Genomic DNA, 21,129 nt, shown 5'->3' on the forward strand with positions numbered 1-21,129 from the left:
ATCCTCCGCCTCCCGAGTTCAAGCAATTCTCGTGCCTCAGCCTCCCGAGTAGCTGGGATTACAGGTGCCTATCACCACGCCCAGCTAATTTTTTTGCATGTTTAGTAGAGACAGGGTTTCACCATATTGGCCAGGCTGGTCTCGAACTCCTGACCTCAAGTGATCTGCCTGCCTCAAACCTCCCAAAGCACTGGGATTACAGGTGTGAGCCACCACGCCTGGCCTGGTATGGACTTTATACACACACACACACACACACACACACACACACACACACACACACACACACATTATGGATAAAGATACTTTTTTCCACTCTAATCTGTCCCATAAGTTGTTTCCCCACATGAGTACGTACAGAATTATCTCATTCACTGAACAATGGCAACGGGCTCCTTTGTGTGAATTGAACACGCTTTGTTTAGCGGGTCCCTGGTCATTTGGGTTGTTTTCTTCTTTCTAGTGAGGAGATTCCTTTCATGAACCTTGTGGTCTGGAGTAAAAGAAGAGACCTACATTCCTCTCTTAAGGCAATGAGAGACGTTTATGTCACTGGCTGCTGCCTCACTTTAGCATAAAAGCAAAGTCCTCGCTGTGACCCACACACCCCTTAGTGATCTGGCCCCTGTCCCCTCTCAGCCTGCATCTCTTTCCTCTCCTTTGGCCTCCCTGGTGCTCCTGGAACCTGCCAAGGAAGTTTCTACTTCAGGGACTTTGCATGTACTGTCCTCTCTGCCTGGAACTCTTTACCCCCATCTACATGGCTTTCTGCCTCCCTTGGTCCTATCTCTGCTCAGATGTCATCCTGGAATGGAGTCTCCTGACCTCCTTGCCTCCACTTTATATGACTGTGAGGCTCTCTTGTTCCGAATCCCATCTCACCTACCCTCCTATATTTTTCGTCATAACATTTACCTCTAACCTATTGTCTGCTTTATTTTATTTTATTTTTTGAGACAGCATCTCGCTCTGTCACCCAGGCTGGAATGCAGTGGCATAGTCATGGCTCACTGCAGCCTTGACTTCTCAGGCTCAATCAATCCACCTGCCTCAGCCTTCATGTAGCTAAGACTACAAGAGGACACCACCACGCCCAGATAATTTCTGTATTTTTTGTAGAGACAGGGTTTCACCTTGTTACCTAGGCTGGTCTTGAACTCCTGGGCTCAAGCCATCTACCCACCTCAGCCTCACAAAGTGAGGCTGGGATTACAGGTGTGAGCCACCATGCCCGACTCTTAACTACTTGTTTATGGACATATTTTGCTGCCTTGCTGAATGTCAATTCCATAAAGATAAGGATTCGTGTCTAGTTTGATCAGTGCTATACATCCAGTGTCTAGCATATAGTTGGAGCTCCATCTGTGTTTAAAGATGAAATTTGCAGCGAGGAGTGGTGGTTTAACCCTATAATCCCAGCACTTTGGGAGGCTGAGGCAGGAGACTGACTTGAGCCCAGAAGTTTGAGACCAGACTGAGCAACATAGACCCCATCTCTAGAAAAAAATTTTTAAATTAGCCAGGCATGGTGTCACATGCCTGTGGAGCCAGCTACTCAGGAGGCTGAGGTGGGAGGATTGCTTGAGCACAGGAGGTTGAGGCTGCAATGAGCTGTTGCACCACTGTACTCCAGCCTGCGTGACAGAGAGAGACCCTATCTCAAAATTAAGTAAGTAAATGAATAAATTTGGGAGCCTTTTGCAGGAGACAAGGGGGAGGATTATTGCAATAGTACAGAAAGAGCACACACTATGGACCAGGCATTGTGCTAAATCCTGTCTAGATTAAAGTACTATTATTATCCTTATTTTACAGATGGGTTCTACACCTTGCCTGTGGTCACAGAGCTACTAGTGACAGAGCCTGGACTCAAAACCAGGCAGCTTAGCCACTGTATGAGAGGGAGATAGATGGCAGCCCCAGGCCAAGGCCCTGTAGGACAATGATATGACTTTGTACTTGGCTTTCAACTCTGCCCTGTCCAGGAAATGGCTCTCTGTTAGCCCCAAACCATCTTCAAAGGGCCATTACACAGCCTTGTGCTGGGGGACTCTGGGGAAAAGAAAGACGGGGTGGTGGTAGGAGCTACTGGTAAGGGTAGGAGGTGAAGTGTGGGTGCAGGGGGAATTCGCTTCCGGAAGGGTAAATTATTAAGGACTGCAAAAATAAAGGATGAAGCTAAAAGGGCTTGGGGAGAATGAGATATTCGGCAAACACTGATTAAGCACTATCTGTATGCCAGGGACCATTGGCTCGGCCTCTTTGTTGACCTTGTGCCTTGAGTCCCTTACTTATGAGTCCCTTCCCTTCCCTATCCCTCTACCCCAGAGGGCCCAAAGATGGCCCCAGAGAGGAGTTTCAGTTCCACCAATGCTTCCAAGGCTCGGAGCTAAATTAAAGAATATTCTGGGCAGAAAATACAGATTATTTTAAAAGATAGATTATTAATCTGGATTGAGGCAGGTCAGAAGAGACTGAAAAAAGATGAGTCTTCATGGGGTTAGGGGCCAGAGAGCAGGGCTGTCAGCGTGGGGTTAGGGGCCAGAGAGCAGGGTTGTCAGACACTTGGCAGAGAGCTGTGGGAGCAGGCCAGCGGTGGGATCATTCGCGTGTCTTAGGTCCGGATGGGCTGGAGCGCCAGGATAGACCAGAAGTACATGTAATTCAGATAGGACAAGAAGCCTTGTGGAGAGGAAGAGGGCACAGGAGATGAGACATAGAGTTCACCCACCCAATCCCAATCACAGTCCTGTCCCCAGGCCCAATTGCATGCCCTGCTCTGCATCAAACCCCATCCCCAAACCTATTCTTAAACCCATCACCAATTCCATCCCATACCCTAACCTATTCCCAAACCCATCCCTAAACTGAAACTCACCTTCATCCCCTACACTGTCCCTAACCCATACCCAAACTCCAACCCAGTCCCATCCCCATTATCCAGCCCCATGTGCATCCCCAATCCCGCCTTCCACTTCAGTCACTTCCTATCTAGCCCTGTCCACAACCCCACCCCGTCCCAAATGCTATCCCAAATGCTATTCCTGTCTGCATCCCTGAACCCATACCCAAAGCCAACCTCATCCTCTCCCATACCAGTCATCAGGAAGAGAAGACACTGGCCCAGGTCAGGTAGAAGCTGAGTGCCAGCTGGTAGGTCATGCCTTCCTGCAGGTACCTGTGGGCCTGCAGCAGGTAGAACAGGATACCCAGTATGATGCTGGTTCCTGCATGAGCACAGGTGTTAGGAGGCTGAGAATCAGATATGTAAGGACTCCTCCCCATAGTCATGTGGCTGCCTGGCTCTGGCTCGTTATTTCCCCACTTTCTTTAACCTCCCAGACCCTGTACCTTTGCTCCTAAGCATGAAGATGGGCTTCTGACCATGTCCTGCTAGAGGACACTGAAAGGGTAAGCCTTGGGCTTTAACCAGGCAATGGTAAGTCTGTAACCACAGGTTTTGAGGCCAACAGCAGGGATCTTCCCTGCCTCCACCTCTGGACTTAGGGCAGCCATGCCATATCTCTGAGCCTCAGTTTCCTCATCTGTAGAGTGGGCACAATCATAGGACCCATCTCCTTGGGCCGTCATGAGGAGTTACTGAGGTTGGCACATTTCCTGGTACACAGCAAGCCCTTAGGGATTGGGATTGATTATTTTCATTCTATTGGGTCTTTAATTTAGGGCTTCAGAAGCAATAGACAAGGAACTTGGTCATTCTGGATATATTGGAATGACATGAATTAAAGATAATTTGTGAATAGGAAAAGACTTTTTCCCCTGGACAGTGGAGTACTGGGTAGTTTTGTCTGATGTTATTGAAAATAACATAGAAGGTATTTTTTGTTTAATTAAAAGGAGGAATAGACAGAAATGGTTTTCTTATAGAAAAATGTTCTGTTATAGATGGTTTAAAACGAAGGTGTTTTCTATAGTTTTAAAAAAACTCATGGTTTTTTTGCGCAATATTCTATACCTTGTACTTTATATTTGAACAATTAGGAAGAGCTACTAGATAAACTGCATAAATGCTTTTTTTTTTTTTTGAGACAGAGTCTCAATCTGTTGCCCAGGCTGGAGTGCAGTGGCGTGATCTTGGCTCACCACAACCTCCGCCTCCCAGGTTCAAGCAATTCTCCTGCCTCAGTCTCCCAAGTAGCTGGGACTACAAGCGTGCGTCACCACGCCTGGCTAATTTTTGTATTTTTAGTAGAGACGGGGTTTCACTATGTTGGCCAGGCTGGTCTCGAACTCCTGACCTCGTGACCCACCCACCTTGGCCTCCCAAAGTGCTAGTGTGAGCCACTGCACTCGGCCAAGTACTGACATTTCTAATTCAATCCTCAGTACATTTCCATGTGGTAGCAAATTTTGTCCTGATCCTACAGATGAGAAAACTGTGGCTTGGAGAGATGAAGTAGCTTGAACAAAATCACAGAGCTGCTGCTGCTGATGGGACAGGATTTGGGATGAGGTTAGAATGGGAGATAGGATTGGGTATTGGGTAGAGGTTGAAGTTTGAGTGTTAGAGGACGAGGTTGAGAGTGGTGTCAGGAATGGGTTGCAGTTGGGATGGGTTGTGGTTGAAGGTGGGTCGTAGTTGGGGTGGGTTGTGGTTGGGGGTGGGTTATGGTTAGGGGTAAGGATGGGTTGAAATGGGGTAGTTTGTGGTTGAGGATGGGTTGGAACAGGGATGGTCTGGTTGGGGGTGGGTTGGGATGGGGATGGGTTGTGGTTGGGGATGAGGATGGGGATGGGTTATGGTTGGAAGTGGATTGTTGTGGGGATAGGTTATGGTTGGGGGTGGGTTGTGGATGGGATGGTTGTGGTTTGGGTTGGTTGTGGTTGGAGTGAATTGTGGTGGGGAAGGATTGTGGTGGGAATGGGTGGTGGTTGGGGGTAAGTTGTGATGGGAGTGGGTTGTGGATGAGGATAGGTCATGGTTGGGGATGAAAATGGATTGGATATGGGTAAGAGGATGGAGTGGGGAATGGACTAGATTGAGTTAGGCATTGAAGTTCACAGGTGATAGAATTGGGTTGCATTTGAAACATATGTTGAGGATGGTTGGGCATGCTGCAAAGTTGGTTGTTGAGATGTTTGAAGAGGTTGCGGATGGTAATGAGGATGGTTTGGTGATTGGAAAGAATGTAGAATTGGGATGGAGTAGGGGCATGAGGGAAAGGGATGTGAATGAGTTTGAGATTTGTTGGTGATGGAGATGGGACTTGAAGTGGAGGCTGGTATTGGGGCTGGAGATAGGGTTGGGCTGGTGGTTGATGTTTTTTATGGGAATGGGTTAGAGATTTGGAAGGAGATGGGGTTGGGATTGTGGATGATGGGCAGGATGGGGATGGGATTGGAGTGTGGTGGGGATGGGATTGGGTTTCATGATTGGCACTCGAGGAGGTACTCCTTGCCTTGGTTCCTGAGGGAAGTGCCATGCCTGTCAGGATGCTGGTGATGAAAGTGAAGAAATCCAGCATGGACGGGTTGGAGCCGGTAAAGAGGATGGTGCTTATTAGGGCTATGCAAAGGCAGAAGCTGGTGATGCTGGAGAAGAGGAGGAAGGCCCAGGAAAGGTCCAGCAAGTCTGGGGAAGGAAGATAATCAGGAACACCATGATTGGCCCAGGCTCTGAGTATGGGGACAAGGGTCACCAGTTGGTGTGGGGAGTATTCTCAAAGCTCCTCCCTTGCAAATTATTTATTCTCATTTTAGGAAAATTTAAATTGGTCTCCAGAGAAGAGACATTGAGACTGATACTTCCAGCACTGAGGATCTACCTCTAGGTTGGTGAGGGCAGCTTCTTGGGCAGTGAGAAGTGGGGTGGGCAGTGAGGAGCATTCCCAGAAGTGAGGACCACTCTAGGGCTGTGAGGACAATCCTAGGGCAGTGAGAACCCTCTGAGGCAGTGAGGACCATCCCAGTCAGTGAGGACCATCTGAGAGAGTGAGGTCTATCCCAGAGAGTGAGGACCATCCCAGTCAGTGAGGACTATCCCAGAGAGTGAGGACCATCCCAGTCAGTGAGGACTATCCCAGGGAGTGACGACCATCCCAGGCAGTGAGGACCATCTCAGGCAGGGAGCACCATCCCAGGCAGGGAGGATCATCCCAGGCAGGGAGGACCATCTCAGGCAGGGAGGACCATCCCAGGCAGTGAGGACCATCTCAGGCAGGGAGGACCATCCCAGGGAGTGAGGACCATCCCAGTCAGTGAGGACCATCCCAGGGAGTGAGGACCATCCCAGGCAGTGAGGACCATCCCAGGGAGTGACGACCATCCCAGGCAGTGAGGACCATCTCAGGCAGGGAGGACCATCTCAGGCAGGGAGGACTATCCCAGGGAGTGAGGACCATATCAGGCAGGGAGGACCATCTCAGGCAGGGAGGACCATCTCAGGCAGGGAGGACCATCCCAGGCAGGGAGGACCATCTCAGGCAGGGAGGACCATCCCAGGCAGGGAGGACCATCTCAGGCAGGGAGGATCATCCCAGGCAGTGAGGACCATCTCAGGCAGGGAGGACCATCCCAGGCAGGGAGGGCCATCTCAGGCAGGGAGGACCATCCCAGGCAGGGAGGACCATCCCAGGGAAGTAAGGGCCATCTCAGGCAATGAGGACCATCCCAGGGTGGTGAGGATAATTCTGGGGCAGTGAGGATTATTCCAGGGCAGTGAGGACCATCCTGGACCAGTGAGTACTATCCCAGGGCAGTGAGAATCATTCGAGAGCAGTGAGGAGTATCCCAGGGCAGTGAGGACTATCCAGGAGCAGTGAGGACCATTCTAGAGCTGTGAGGACTATCCCAGGGCAGTGAGGATTATCCTGGGGCAGTAGGGACTATCCTATGACAATGAGGACCATCCCAGTGCTGTGAGGACCATCCTGGGGCAGTAAGGACCATCTCAGTCAGTGAGGATCATTTCAGTCAGTGAGGATCATCCTGTGGCTGGGAGGACCACCCTGGGGCCGTGAGACTCATAAAATACCTGTGAAGATCATTGCAGGAAAGGAAGAAACCATTCTGTGACAGGTGGAGGGTCCCTGGGATAAAGTGGAGCGATGGGTCCCAGGAGTGGTGAGGGCAGGGCAGGCCTTCCAAGCATCCTGGCTGTGCTCATGCAGGCAGGAGATGTCACAGCACTGCTTCTCCTCCCCCAGAAGTCTAGCTCAGAACTTGGCCTCCGGCCTGGGCACTGCCTCATACCTGCCAGAATTGATCTCAATGGAGCTGCACAATGAGAGGTTTTGCATGTTGTCTAGAGGACTTTGGTTGAGTTCAGAGCTGAGCACACTTGCCTTCAGACTCTCCTGGGACTCCCAGGTAACTGATTCAATGCTTTTGATACTGGGCTCGGGGCCGTAGGTAAGTGATGGGAGCACATTGACAATGGCCCGGGCTTGGAAGTTGGGGGTTGGAACACTTAAATGGGCAGTCTCGGTTGTTGACAGGTAGTTTTGGTCATGATCTTTGTTGCTGGGGATAATTGATGATTAGTCAGGGGGTGAGAGCCTTGGATACTGAAGCAGCGAGTTTGGAAAATTGGTGAAGCACCTCGCATACTGAAATCGTGGCTGTAGGTAATGGCCGGTGTTTCTGGGATACTGATCTGTTGACTGCTGATAGCTGGTGTAGGATCTTGGATACTGACCTGGTGATTGTGAATAATTGGCAAGGGGTCTTGGATACTGACCAGGCGATTGCTGCTGGCTGGTGGAGGCTGTTGGATACCGACCCCGTGACTGTTCCTGGCTGGTGGAGGGTCTTGGATACTGACCCGGGAATTGTAGGTAATTGGCACCACCATGCCTGGCTAATTTTTTTGTAATTTTAGCACAGATGGGGTTTCACCATGTTGGTCAGGCGGGTCTCGAACTCTTAACCTCAGGTGATCCACCTGCCTCAGCCTCCCAAAGTTCTGGGATTACAGATAAGCCACTGCGCCTGGCCCTTATTATTATTTTTTAAGGTATAGAAATCTAGAATTTTTTTTTTTTTTTTCTGAGACAAAGTCTGGCTCTGTCACCCAGGCTGGAGTGCAGTGGCATGAGATCTCGGCTCACTGCAACCTCCGCCTCCCAGGTTCAAGCCATCCTCTCACCTCTGCCTCCCACGTAGTTGGGACTACAGGGGAGCACTACTATTCCTAGCTACAATTTTGTATTTTTTGGTAGAGGTAGAGTTTTGCCATGTTGCCCAGGCTGGTCTCGAACTTGTAAGCTCAAGCAATCTGCCCACCCCAGCCTCCCAAAGAGCTGGGATTACAGGCATGAGCCACTGTGCCCAGGCTTAGAAATTTTAGGTAGTTTAATTTCTTCACCTTTGTCTCTGTGACTTTATTAATTGCTTCTTGGCTTCGGGAGGTTCTCCCTCCAGATTTTTGATGAACATTCAGTTCTGTTTTTTTAAATTCTCATTACTTATTTTTAGGTTTTGATTGTGATTTTGGAGTTGGTATGCAGGGAACATTGAATTCTGTGCTCCCTGCTGTCCTAAGGAAGGGACTTGAATTAGTCAGGAGTTTTTGGGTCACAAGTGACACAAACTCTTTTTTTAAAATTTTTTTTATTTTTTACTTTTTTAAATTTGAGATGGAGTTTCACTCTTTCACCCAGGCTGGAGTGCAGTGGCGTGATCTCGGTTCACTGCAACCTTCACCCCCCGGGTTCGAGCGATTCTCCTGCCTCAGCCTCCCGAGTAGCTGGGATTACAGGCGCCCGCTGCCATGCCCGGCTAACTTTTGTCTTTTTAGTAGAGACGGAGTTTCACCATGTTGGCCAGGCTGGTCTCAAACTCCTGACCTCAGATGATCCACCTGCCTTGGCCTCCCAAAGTGCTGGGATTACAGATGTGAGCCATCGTGCCCGGCCACAAGTGACACAAACTCTTAACTTGAACTAGCTTGAGTGAACTAGTTGTATTAGCTTGAGTGAACTAACTTGAACTAGCTAGGGGATCCTTTATGGGATCACCTGAGTGAAAAATGGTAATGGTAGGAATGCCTTCAGGCATGGCTGGATCCAGGGGCCCAAGTGATAGTATCAGATATTACTGTTTTTTGGCTATCGCATTGGCTTCATTCTCAAGGCTCTGTGTAGTGGCAAGTCAGAATCCAGTTAGGAAAATAAATCATTCCAGATTCTTCAGAAGGAAGTAAATACAGGGAATTTGTTCGTGAGTAACAGAGGAGCTGAGAAGCCAATAGGAAATAGTGAGGCAAACCAGGAGTTAGGAACTACAGGATGCTGCTACTTGGCCAGAAGGACAAAGGGAGGAGGTGGTATTACTACAGTCCAGAAACTGCAGCCCTCTGGAAGGCATAGGTTCATGGTTGGATTGCTCAGAAGTGGCTAGAATCAGAGAATAGATACAACTACTACTGAAGACCCACCACATGCAGAGATAGAGAGGCTGATAAATACCCTGGCTTGCCCTCTCCTCCCAGAACCAGTCTTCTGCCAGTGCCTCCCATTAGTCAAACACAGTGATAAGATGGTGAGCAAAGGAGGCTGGGAAATGTGGTCCTTGCAGTGCAGAACAGGGCAGGGCGGGAAATGGATCTGAGAGCAGACAGACAAAAAACTGGCAGAGTTGTTAGCAACTTGGCAGAGTTGGTAATAACTGCTGAGTCAGGTAGAAAAAAGTTATCAACAGTTCTTGCAAGAATCCTGTGTGGCTTGGGGCACATGAGCACCCCGAGCCAATTATATGGCCAGTGGAGTACAGTTGGCTGATTGGCTTATGACTGGGGCTGAGAATGGGGAATGGGCAGGAGGTGAAATGCATGGTGGGGAGGTAAGCTGCAAATGTCCACTCATTCTGACCAAATCACAGAGTGGGCTGCTCTCTGGGATGATGAGAGCCAGGGACTTGAGTGTCAGCTCAATGCTCTTTCTCTTGTCTGTTTTCCTTCTTAGTTTCACTCTCCCCATGAGGCTAGGTCCAAGGCTTAGGCAGCTTCAGGTTTGTAATCCTTGAGGAGAGACTGCTCTTCTCTGACAGCTTCCTAATAAAAAGTCTTGGGGCAGAGCTTGATTGGTTGGCTTTGGTCATGTGTCCATCTTTGGGCCAGTTGCAGGGTCTGCAGCTGGGGTACTGTGATTGGCTCAGCCAGAATCACATGATTACCTCTGTGGCCCAGAGGGCAGCATATGCCAGGAGAATCCCTCAACCAGGGTTATGTGGGTTGGGTGGAGGGTGTCCCCAAGAGATGTCAGCTGCTGTTCTGGGCAGATCAAATTCACCATTCAAGGTCTTGGTTTCTGGCTTGGTGCCCTCTCCCTGACCTCTGCTTCTTGACTCTTCAATGAGCAGAAAGAACTAAGGGAACTGGCTGGGCATGGTGGCTTACACGTGTAATCCCAGCACTTTGAGAGGCCAAGGAGGGAGGATTGCTTGAGCTCAGTAATCTGAGACCAGCCTGGGTAACAGTGAGACCCCATCTCTACGAACAAAACAAAACAAAAACAAAAAACCAAGGGGTCTGATATTTCCTCCACTTCCCAGAGTGCTGTTGCTGTTCTGTATATATGATGATCCTTTATCTTTCTTGTTGGGTATTAGAGATGTGCAGTTTGCCAGAAACAAAGCAGATGAGGTCTTGGCCTATTTGGCTAAAACAATTTTGCACTGTTGAAAAGTAGACAAAGTAGAAAAAGGGCTAAAAGGAGGAGATGTAGCATCTCGGAAACAGGTAAACCTCTCTTCTGCTGGAAGTCTAAGTTGGATAAATATCCACTGTAAACTGGAACTAAGCTTTTGGGCACATTGGTTTTAGAGTATTCGACTTGAAAGTTTTTCTTGTGTGCAAATCTGTATGTGTTTTGTGGGGGCTCTCAGGTGTGAACAAGAGATGACATTAGGATGTCTGAGGAGGTTCTCGGCATGTGAATGGGGCCACTAGGGGACCTTGGGGGTGACTAGCAGAGACTAGAGCAGAAGTAGGGTGACTTTGGAGAGGACTGGGGTGACCGTGGTGTCTTGGATAACTTTGAGGGTGCTGTTGAGGGTGTCTGGGAGTGAAACTGAGGATACTAACATGAGTTGTTATGAGACACCTTTCAGGAGTTCAAGTAGGGTGACCAGGGGTGTCTGTGGGGGTGATTCTAGAAATGATTGAGGCTGGGCTCAGTGGCTCACACTTGTAATCCCAGCACTTTGGGAAGCCGATCACCTGAGGTCAGGAGTTTGAGACCAGCCTGGCCAACATGGTGAAACCATGTCTCTACTAAAAATACAAAAATTAGGCTGGCGTGGCAGCAGGTGCGTGTCGTATCAGCTAATCGGGAGGCTGAGGCAGGAGAATTGCTTGAGCCCGAAGGCAGAGGTTGGAGTGAGCTGAGATCACACCACTGCACTCCAGCCTGGGCAACAGAGCGAGACTCCATCTTAAAAAAAAAAAAAAAAAGAAGAAAGAAAGAAATGATTGAGGTGATTCTGTGGGGTAACCTTGAGGATGAGTGGGATGACCTTTGGGGGGTCCTCTGTGGGGTGACCTTGGGGGGTGTGTGGGATGGATTATGAGAGTGTCTGAGAATTGGGTTTTAGGTTAAGTAGGGGTGATTTGGGACAACTCTAAGGGTGTGACTGGGGGATGGCTTTAGGGGTCCCTGGGGGTGACCTTGTGAGTGAGATTGGAGTTTCTTTGGGGTTTCTAGGAGGTGACTTTGGGGAGGTGAGTAGGGGTGATTTTGAGGATGTGCCAGACTTTGGGGTTGTCTGTTGGGCTGCTTGTGGGTATCAGCAGAGGTGACTTTGGAGGGTGACCAAGAGGGGTATCTGGGGGTGACTCTGGGGCCCCTGTCCCCCTCTCCCCAGTTCTCATCCATATGAGCAAGGGCTTCATATTACTGGCCGTGGCCCTGTGCTGAGTCCTCCTCCCGCCCATGGCCCTCTCCTCCTGGCCTGTGGTCCTCCGCCTGAACATGGCCGACTTTGTCTTCAGTTTCCTCTGCCTCGGCATTGGTAGGTGTTGGCTCCGGGGGCGGGGGCCCTCCCTAACCCCAGCCCTGCTCTCTGGCTTTCTGGAGGTGCATCTAGACTTCCGTGCTGCTCCCCTCGGGGCCTCTGTCTTAGCATGTCTCTGGGGAGCTCTGACTCAGTTCTACTCTATCTGTGGGATGTCTCTCCCTCCCCCACTCTCTGTTTCCCTTTCTTTTTTGTCCCCTCTCTCCAGGTATCTTTCTGTCTGTTGTGAGGGCGTGTGTGTGTGTGTGTGTGTGTGTGTCTTCTTGTCACGGAGGGTGGGAGAGGATGTCTCAGTCCCTCTTTTCTTACTGGGGGTCATAGGGCTCACTGTCCAGCTTTCTGTCTGTCTCTGGCCCCACCCCATTGCAGGGCTCCTGATTTCTCTTCAGCCTGACGCTCTTTTCAGTTAACTGCAAGGCGGTGCACCCAAGTCCGATGGTGTCCTACCTGGTGACCTCCTACCTGTGCTGGGACGCCAGCGACTTGAGGCTGCACTCCGGTGAGGGCGGGGCCTCGGGAGGAGGGCGGGGCCTCGGGAAGCGGGTGGGGCCTAGGGTGGGACTCGGAGTACAGCGGCCCACCTAGCCATCTCCCAGGAGCCGTGTCCTACCTAAGCCCAGTGGGCATGTGAAGCAGAGGGCAGCCCTTGAATGCGCGGCGGCTGAGCTACCGCGGGTGGGCCGTGCAGCAGGGCGCAGCGAGGCGGACATCCAAACAGCGGAACTCAGACACTGACTCCGAGCACACCCCGGGCCTTCCCATTTCATACACCCTCGAGGATGAGACCCAAGCACCTCCAAGGAATAGCACCCGAGGTCTTCAGGACACCGACCGGTAGCCATGGCCAGATGCCCGGCCAACCCCTTCAGCATGGTCACGCCCCGGATATTCGACCTCCCCTGAGGCCCCACCCCCTGATATCAGGCCACGCCCTCCGAGGGGACCGGTGGCAAACTCCAACCCTCGCTCTAGGGCCCGCCCTTTGCGGCTTTATCCCTGCCCACTGGGTCCTCACAGTACCTCCACCCCAGAAGTCCAGCATCCCCTCCCGTTCTGCAGACACTTGTCCAGCGTCTCGCTGAGCTTGGCAGTGTGGCTAGTTTGTGTGGCCCTGCCCCTGGTGCCCAGCCTTCGCAGGCCACACCCTGGAGCCACTCTCCACCCCCTCAGCCAGGGTGGTCTGCATGGAACTTCTTTCCCGGAGTTCCAGCCTCAGCTCCGATGTCCACCCTTGTCCCCAGGTGGACACAGCACCGCCCAGCATTTGGTGCAACTCCACCCTTCTGCGGAACGGGCCCCTCCCTGGGAAGGCATGGCTTGCAATAACATCCCTCTGTACCTTTTCTGGCTTCCCCGCCACAATAAAACCTCTCAGCCTCAGACCCTCCATTGCCCCCCACCTCCCCACCAGGGCAGGGTCCGTCCTAGCGTGAGTGAACTGTTCTGGCGTCCCTGACTTGCCCTTTGGGATCTGAGCCTTTCCCTGCCTGTTTGTCTGCACCTGTCACAGCCCCTTCCTTTCCCCACCTGCTGGTGACCTCAGACTTCCAGGCATGAGATTGACACAGCTGGGGTGGCCCCAGCCTCAGCCGAGTGGGTCCAGGTGCACCACATCTGGAAAGATAGGTGATGGCAGAACGTGACACACATTGGATGCATATTTGATTTTACTGGGAGTAGGGGACAGGGCTGGGCGTTCAGGAGTTCTCCGCTATGGTGTCCTCGATCCACTTCACATAAGACAGCACTCTGACGGCGACAGAAGGCTTATTGGGGGTGCCACAAGGGACGTAGCCCCATGAGGTGACACCTTGGAGCACACCATCACACATCAGCGGGCCCCCTGAATCACCCTGGGAGCACAAGGTGGGAGGGGAGAGTGAGAAAGGTCTACGGGGCCCAAGTTCTGCCTGGGGAGCCCCAGCTCTCAGACAGGGCCTCCAGTGCCCACTCCCAGAGGAAGGTGGGCAGGGATTCCCACAGAGGGGACAGAGGCTCCAGTCCTGGCCAAGGGGGAAGGGACTTCAGGGTCCAGCTCCTGCACATGCGGCAGGGGCCAGGAGGACAGTGCCTGCAGACAGGTCAGGGGGAGGTGGGGCAGGACCATCTGCAGGACGCTGCCCCTGCAGGCGCATTGCAGAGGCCACCTCTCCAGGACCACTCTCTGACTCGACAGTAACTACACATTACCACGAGGAACGGTGAACTCTGGTGTGGGGGGTGAGATGCAGTTGTCCCTGGATGGGCGGGGGAAGGAGGGGGAGCTGGGGCACTGATGGGGCGAGTGGCTACAGCTAGCTGGGAAGCAGTGAAGCAGATGCCTGGTTAGCTCTCAGAAGCCAGTTCAGAGGCTGAGTCCCCTCCCTCAGCCCTTCCAGACCCTGGGGGCAGGGCTGCCTCACCACACAGGTGTCTTTGCCACCTTCCAGGTGTCCGACACACAGCATGAAGTCTGTCACCTTCTGGATGTGGGCTTTTTCGCACTCATCATTAGGCAGGATTTCGAGGTCCACACACTGGAGATCATCTGGAAATGAGACTACGAACCCGGGAGAAAAAGGGCTGCAGCCCGACCTCACCTGCTTCCCTGGCCCTTTCTCCCTTGGACGCAGGAGTCCCCATCCCCGCCTTGGGCTACACAGTCTGCCCCCACATACAATTCTCTGGTTCGATGCTGCCCCAGCCGGAAGCCAAACAGGTGCTCCCCACTTCAGGTTCCTGGGTGGGCAACTCCACGACCTTCACAGCGTCTGTGGTGGTATCAGCAGGCTCTGTCAGGCGGAGCAGCATGAGGTCGTGGCTGTAGTCCTCGTCTGCTTGGCGGGTGTGGTTCTCCAGGAGGCTCATGTTGAAGCCAGGGTGTGGGAAGCTCTCACTGACATGAACAAACTGGGCTGTGTTTTCGTCGTCAAACAAGTTGTGGCGACCCAGCCAGAGCTGGTAATTGCTGGGGAAAGATGGGAATGGAGGGATGAGAAGACGGGAAGGGGAAAGGGGGATGGGGCAGGGGAGCATGGGGGAGGGTCCCCAAAGAGAGAAAGGGAAAGAGAAAAATGTGGGTGGGCGGAGACAGAGGAAGAAAGATATAGTTATGGAGAAATACAGACAGCGAATGGGAAGATGAAAGAGTTTGAGAGTGCAAAAGGCAAATGAAGAGACAGAGCAAAAAAGAGCTCAAAAGGACAGAGGGGTGAGAAAGGCGGAGGGGAGGGCAGTGAGAAACAGGGTGAGCGAAAAAGAGGCAGATGAGAAGGATAAAAGACAGGGACAGCGAGAAACAGGCCCAGGGAAGAGGGAGGAAGAGGGAACAGAACACGGAAGGGAGCGAGAAGCAGACAAATGAAAAAGGACGCGGGACGTCAGAGTGAGAACTAGAAACAGAGGCAGAGAGGAAGGAGGAGTGACCGAGTGTGGGAGAGAAAAGGGAGGGAGGCCCTGGGGGAGGGTGGGGGCAGGTGGGGAGGGTGGGGGCAGGTAGGGAGGAGGGGAGGCCTGAGAGCGGCTCAGCTGCAGCTGGGGCTGTGGTGCGGGCTCCCCAGGGGCAGGTGGCCTGGCCTGAAGTCCAAGGTCGAGGCCCCCTTCCCTCCCCAGCACCCTCCCGCGCGTTTCTCACCCTGCCTCCTCCTTCCTCCTCCCTCAGTTGCCCCACCCAGCTCCCGCTGAAACCAGCCCTTCCCTGTGTCTCTCCAGAGTGGAGGGATATCCTGTGGGGCAGGGAGCTGGACAGAGGGAGAGGCGCCCCCTCCCAGGCACACAAGTTGGGGATAAAGCCCTTCCTTTACTCTGGGGCCTCCCTTAGGTCCATCTGGGTGTGTGTTTAGTAGGGATGAGGGAGCGGTGAGGTAGAGACCCAGAGAGAGAGAGATGGGTAGAGAGATGGAGGGTGAGACACAGTGACAGAGATGCCGCAGAGAGACTCAGAGACAGACAGAGACAGGGGAGATGCAGAGACAAGGAGACAGAGGAGAGAGAGGAAGACAGAGACCAGAACACAGTCACACAGAGACACAAGCAGAACCAGATCCCAAGAGACCCAGGCAGCCTTGGAGAGGGGTGTCCAGCCCAGCTCTGCCCTGCCAGGCGACCTGCGCCAGAGCCTTCCTCTCTGCCTCAGCCCCCCAGTCTTGCCTGAGGTTATCCAAGGGGAATGCCACTGGCCTGTCAATCCTGTGGCAGCATAGATGCCCTCCTCCCAGACCCCAGGCCCCTACTCACTCGCTGATGCAATGAGCAGCTGTGAGCACCCACTGGGGGTGCACCAGGATGCCCCCACACTGGAACGTGCTGAAATGGTATAGAGCCGCCTGCCAGGGCTGGGAATGCTGCTCACACTCCCAGCCTCCCACAATCCGGGACTGAATCGGGGGCGCAGCACCTGCAGAGGCGGTGCTGGGTCAGGAAGGGCAGGGTTGGCAGGAGAGGCCAGGGACAAGGCTAGGAGAGGGAGCTGGGCTGTGGGTCTGAAGGGACATTGCGGGTAGAGGACCAGGGCTGGAGGTTGGGGACATGGGCAAGGGGTGTTGGGAAGGGGTGGGACTCTGGACTATTCCCTGGGCTTTTGGAGTGGTGGCTGGACCTGGTGGGGAGATTTGTGCTCTGACAGTAGAGCAGCCTCCAGGGATCAGGGTAGGAGACATGAGACAGTGTCTGGAGCAGACACTGCATCTGGGCGTCAGGTCATTTGGGGTCTGGGGCTGGGGGATGGGAGGTGGTGGGTTAGGGGAGTGGAAAGGGATTCTGGAAACCAGGGACCAAGGTGCCAAGGGTGGGACAGGATCAGAGGCTCACTGAGGAAGAATCTGGAGGGCTAAGGGGCTCCTAGGCTAGGGAAACAGGACCTGGGTTGGGCTTTTGAGGTTCAGGAAAGGATGCAGCTTTAGGGAACCAGGTCTGAGAGGTAAAGAGGAGCATCTGGACTGAAGAGTTTGGGGGTGACTTGGGGTCCCTACATTGGGGTTGGAAGGGGCCAGCTTGGCTGGGACAGTTAGATTTCAGGGCTTCCTGGTTAAAGCGTAAAAGAAAGGGCTATGGTTAAGGCTAGAGGTGGGCTTCCGAGAGGTTTTGGGGTCCTTCCTGTGAACCAGGAATGGCAATCTGAGGGGAGGTTGGGGCCCTGAGAACGCAGTTGCGGTCAGGACTGGGACGGGGCTCAGGAGGAGGGAGGCGTGAGTGGCAGTCCTTCTCGGATAGGGTGAAGGATGGGATCTTCGTTTCTCTTGGGGATGGGGTTCATGGTCTGAGGGTACTGGAAGGATATGGGGTCCTCTTGGAGGCAATCCCAGGAAGAGGATTGGAGAAGTGGTGAGAACAGGCGCCAAGCAGCTGTGGGAATGCAATGCAGGACCCACTTGATGTGAGGTTGTAGAATCACACACTGACTTGGGGGAGGCCAGGGCAGAAGCGCTGGCTGAGAAGGCATTCAGGATCCTTGGGGTGGGGTTCCAGAAAACCAGAGCTGTGTAGGAACAATTCAGGCAGAGAAGGGCTGGGGCCTGGAGCGGGATGGAACTTCCCCAAGGAAAGGAGCATGTGGTGGGAGGGTGTGGGTGTTTTTCCTGGGAGAGCTGGGAGTGCTGGCTGGGAAGGGACATTTGCAGATCCCCCCCATACCAGATGGGGGATCTCACATGCCAGTTTGGGAAGCAGGGTTTTCTGGTGAAATTTGGGGGACCCTGGAAGGACTGGGGAGACCAGATGTCAGGGTCTGGAGGACACAGTTGAGAGCGGACAGCTGGATGGAAAAAGTCACTGGAGTGTGGTGGGATTTGTAGACTCAGGAGCCAAATAGGTGGCCGCAGGGAACTAGGGGGCAGGAGGGGATGATCAGAGTCCTGTGGGATGGGGGAAGCCCATGGGAGGGTTGGGGTCCTCCAGAGAGAGACAGAGATGGCCCAGAATCTGCCCCTTTGGTAAAGCGGTGGGACAGGGCGTTGGCTAGGGAAGAGGAGAAAGTACTGAGGCTTCCTGGGAGGAGCAGGAATCTGGTGTGGGAGTGAGCACTATGACAACATGGAGGAACGGGGGTGGAAGTTTAGGGTGGGGCCGCGCAAGATAGATAAGAGCCGGGGCACCCCGGACTAGGATAGACTGTGGGCCAGAGGGATGAGGGTGGGGTGTTGGAGGGGAAGGTCTTATCGGTGGGGGGGGGGTGAGGCCAGCAAGAGAATCAGGGCCCGTTCCCCCTCCCACATCCCCCCACTGTCTCACCAGTCCCCCCCAGGGACAGGGCGAGGCACAGAACCAGGAACCACATGGTGACAGAGGTGTCCAGGGGCCAGCAGGTGGAGGAACTGGGGAACCTCCCTGGGGAGCCTTTTAAAAGCCCTTATCCCCTCAGAGCCCCACCCCTGCCCTGCTGGCACCCAGATGTTGGCCAAGGCCCTTCCCCTGTTGCCTGGGGGCTGGACAATTGCCCCCCCCTCCGATCCCCAGAGCTGTAGACGGGGAGGGAGAACCAGCACCTGTTCTGCAGTCCCTGGATCACGCTGGACGCATTCCTGGGGTTGAAGCCAGGTGGGGCAGGGCCTGTGGCTCTGGGGCTTTGCTCTGGGGAGCAGCCAGTGAGGCAAGGGGGGACTGAGGGGAAGCAGAAACAGGAGGACGGAGGAATCAGTGACCCCTGGTACAAAGCCCCATATACCTCAGTCTCAATTAAGGCCCTGCACCCCCAGACCTGGTGCCCTCAAATACCAGCAGTTAGGGCTCTGATTCCCTGCAGCACTCGGAGCCAAGATACTAGCATCTCAGCTGCCAGTTCCCCCTGAAATATAAGCCTTGGCCTTCAGAATGCCCTGGTTCTTGCACTCCCAGACCCAGGACCTAGGTCCCCAAAGCTACTGTTCCTTTCATAATAAAACTTTGGGGTACACATCACCACATTCCTAGTGCCTCCAGATCCAGGAATGTGAAGTTTCAGGGCTCTCCCGGGGTAAGTTCTTTAGCATTACAAAATCCAATGTCCCTCCCAAACAATGTTGGGGTCCCATTGAGCCTCCCACTTCTTGCTCCCAGTTATGGGTGCTCAACGTCCTGTCCTCCAAAGTCCCAGAGATCTGGACAACTTTCCCTCCCAGGTCAAGATCAGGCTAACCACAGATTCCAATGACCCTTCCCCCCCACCACCAGTACAATATTTAGGTCTCACGAGCCAGGTTCATGTACTTCAACATTCAGCGACCTTGAACATCACATTTTGTGGTCTCTGAAGATAATTAGGAACTAGATTCCTGCAGCCTCAATGGTAAACCCATAGGCTTCCAACAGGTTGTCTTGGCTTTTTGGTAAAATCAAAGCAGCTCAGAGTTCCAGCCTCTGCTGTGTATCAGGGACCTGGCTAAGAAAAGGACAGTATTTGCCTTTTTGCCATGGCTACCAGGAAGCCCAGAACTAAATCTTTTTTTTTTTTTCTGAGATGGAGTCTTGCTCTGTCACCAGGCTGGAGTGCAGTGGCGCAATCTCGGCTCACTGCAACTCCTGCCTCCTAAGTTCAAGCGATCCTCCCACATCACCCTCCCAAGTAGCTAGGATTACAGTCGTGTGCCACCACGCCCGGCTAAATTTTTTTAGTATTTTTAGTAGAGATGGGGTTTCACCATGTTGGCCAGGCTGGTCTTGAACTCCTGACCTCAAGTGAGCCGCCCGCCTTGGCCTCCCAAAGTGCTGGGATTACAGGTGTGAGCCACCATGCCCGGCCCAGAACTAAACCTTAAAGAAAAAGCCATTCTTGGTAATCTAGTGTCTGTTAGGTCCTTTAACTGGGATCCAGAGATAGAGGGTATTTACTCAGTGCCAGACACGATTTTAATCAGTTCAGACGAATCATCTAATTTAATCCTCACAACAGCCCTTTGAAGTCAGCAATAAGATGGTCTCATTTTACAGATAAGGAAACCAAGGCGAAGTGAGATTGGGCCTCTTGTTCAAGATCACACGGGTGGTCATGTGTGTTGAATGAATGGAGCCCTGCTTCAAGCCGCTTCTCCTCACCTAGGGATCGGGGTGTTGGGTGAAAAGGAACAGTGTACAGTGTCTCTGGGTTTCTCTTTGACCCCAGAAAAAAGTCACAGAAATTCCTACAGAGAAACTTGGATCAGCGCTTCGTTATCTTGGCATTAAACAGGTGACCTTGAGCGCCAGCTTTGTCCTCAGGTGGGACAAGTCCTTGGCTAACATCTGGGCCTTGGACAGGGTCTTGGGGGATGGCTCCGTTCTGTTCCATGTCAGGCGGGGCTGCTGGCCAGCTGTGGGGGCTTCTGCTCAGTCAGGGGCACAGGAGATAGGCTAGAATAGTCAGTTCCTCTTCATGGTTTCCCTGATCCACTCCAAGTAGTGGCAGACTTTGGTATAGACACCAGGCTTGGTGGTGTTGTCACAAGGGACGTCACCCCAGGACACAATGCCCTGCAGGATGCCCCCACAGACCAGGGGTCCCCCAGAGTCACCCTGTGGGGAAAAGAGGGGGTCTCAGGTTGAGTGAAACCTCCTGGATTCATCCTCATCCTAATCACCATTTGCAATCTCACCCCAAACCCAATCCATCCCCATCCCAGGGAACCCCAACCCAACTCAACTCAATACAGCCCAGTTTATCCCAAACAGAGCCAACCCAACCCCAACCCCAATTCAACACAGCTCAATACAACTCACCCAACCTATATCCAATCTCACCCCCATGCAACTCCAGTGCAACTGAACTAAGTTAAATCCAACTCAGCCCACATCCTCACCATTCAAAATCAAATCAAACCCATGCCCATCTCAAAATCCAATCTCAATCTTCATGTCTTCTGCATTCCAAACAAAATCTACCTCATCCCAATTCAACCCTGACGTATTTCCCACCCAGAATCAAACCAAACCATTCCCATTCTCAACCCCAACCCATGCCATCTCAAACTAACTATCACATTATCCACCTCAAACAACGCAAGCCCCACCTATAACCCCAACTCCAACCTCACCCCTATTCTAACTTCTCTTCCTACTCCATCTCCAAGCCTAACCCTAGCATCTTCTCTGGCCCAAAGCAAAGAAAATCCAACCCCATCCGGACTCCCACACCTGTCCCCATCCCTCTTCTTCCGCCTGATGGCCCCTCTAGGCTCTGACCTCACAGGATTCTGCGCCTCTGCCCTCCGCGCCTGCACACACCATGGT

At 52.8% G+C, this 21,129-nt stretch overlaps 2 protein-coding genes and 1 long non-coding RNA gene across 3 annotated transcripts in view; 1 reads left to right on the forward strand and 2 right to left on the reverse strand.

Annotated features, from left to right (window-relative positions):
* Positions 1-10,148: 10,148 nt before the first annotated feature.
* LOC117976922 (uncharacterized) lies at positions 10,149-13,347 on the forward strand. Its single transcript, XR_004667772.3, has 3 exons — positions 10,149-11,970; positions 12,343-12,472; positions 12,570-13,347. It is a non-coding gene; the product is annotated as an uncharacterized LOC117976922 (long non-coding RNA).
* A 275-nt stretch (positions 13,348-13,622) lies between these two features.
* On the reverse strand, positions 13,623-18,226 carry KLK1 (kallikrein 1). The gene is made up of 5 exons (XM_003813637.2): positions 18,181-18,226; positions 16,189-16,348; positions 14,631-14,920; positions 14,376-14,512; positions 13,623-13,826 (listed from the first exon to the last, which is right to left on the reverse strand). The coding sequence occupies exons 1-5, from the start codon at positions 18,224-18,226 to the stop codon at positions 13,671-13,673; spliced, it is 789 nt and encodes a 262-aa protein (XP_003813685.1). The 3' UTR covers positions 13,623-13,670.
* Positions 18,227-19,755: 1,529 nt separating this feature from the next.
* KLK15 (kallikrein related peptidase 15) overlaps positions 19,756-21,129 on the reverse strand; it is a 3,228-nt gene continuing 1,854 nt past the window's right edge. The window contains exons 4-5 of the mRNA XM_063599701.1: positions 21,082-21,129; positions 19,756-20,415 (exon numbers count right to left, since the gene is read on the reverse strand). The exon at positions 21,082-21,129 is cut by the window's right edge and continues 89 nt beyond it. Of these exons, the coding sequence (XP_063455771.1) occupies positions 20,263-20,415; positions 21,082-21,129 (201 nt within the window). The 3' untranslated portion in view covers positions 19,756-20,262. The remainder of the gene's footprint in view (positions 20,416-21,081) is intronic.

The sequence above is a fragment of the Pan paniscus genome, chromosome 20 (assembly GCF_029289425.2).
Source record: "Pan paniscus chromosome 20, NHGRI_mPanPan1-v2.0_pri, whole genome shotgun sequence".
Taxonomy (NCBI): Eukaryota; Metazoa; Chordata; class Mammalia; order Primates; family Hominidae; genus Pan; species Pan paniscus.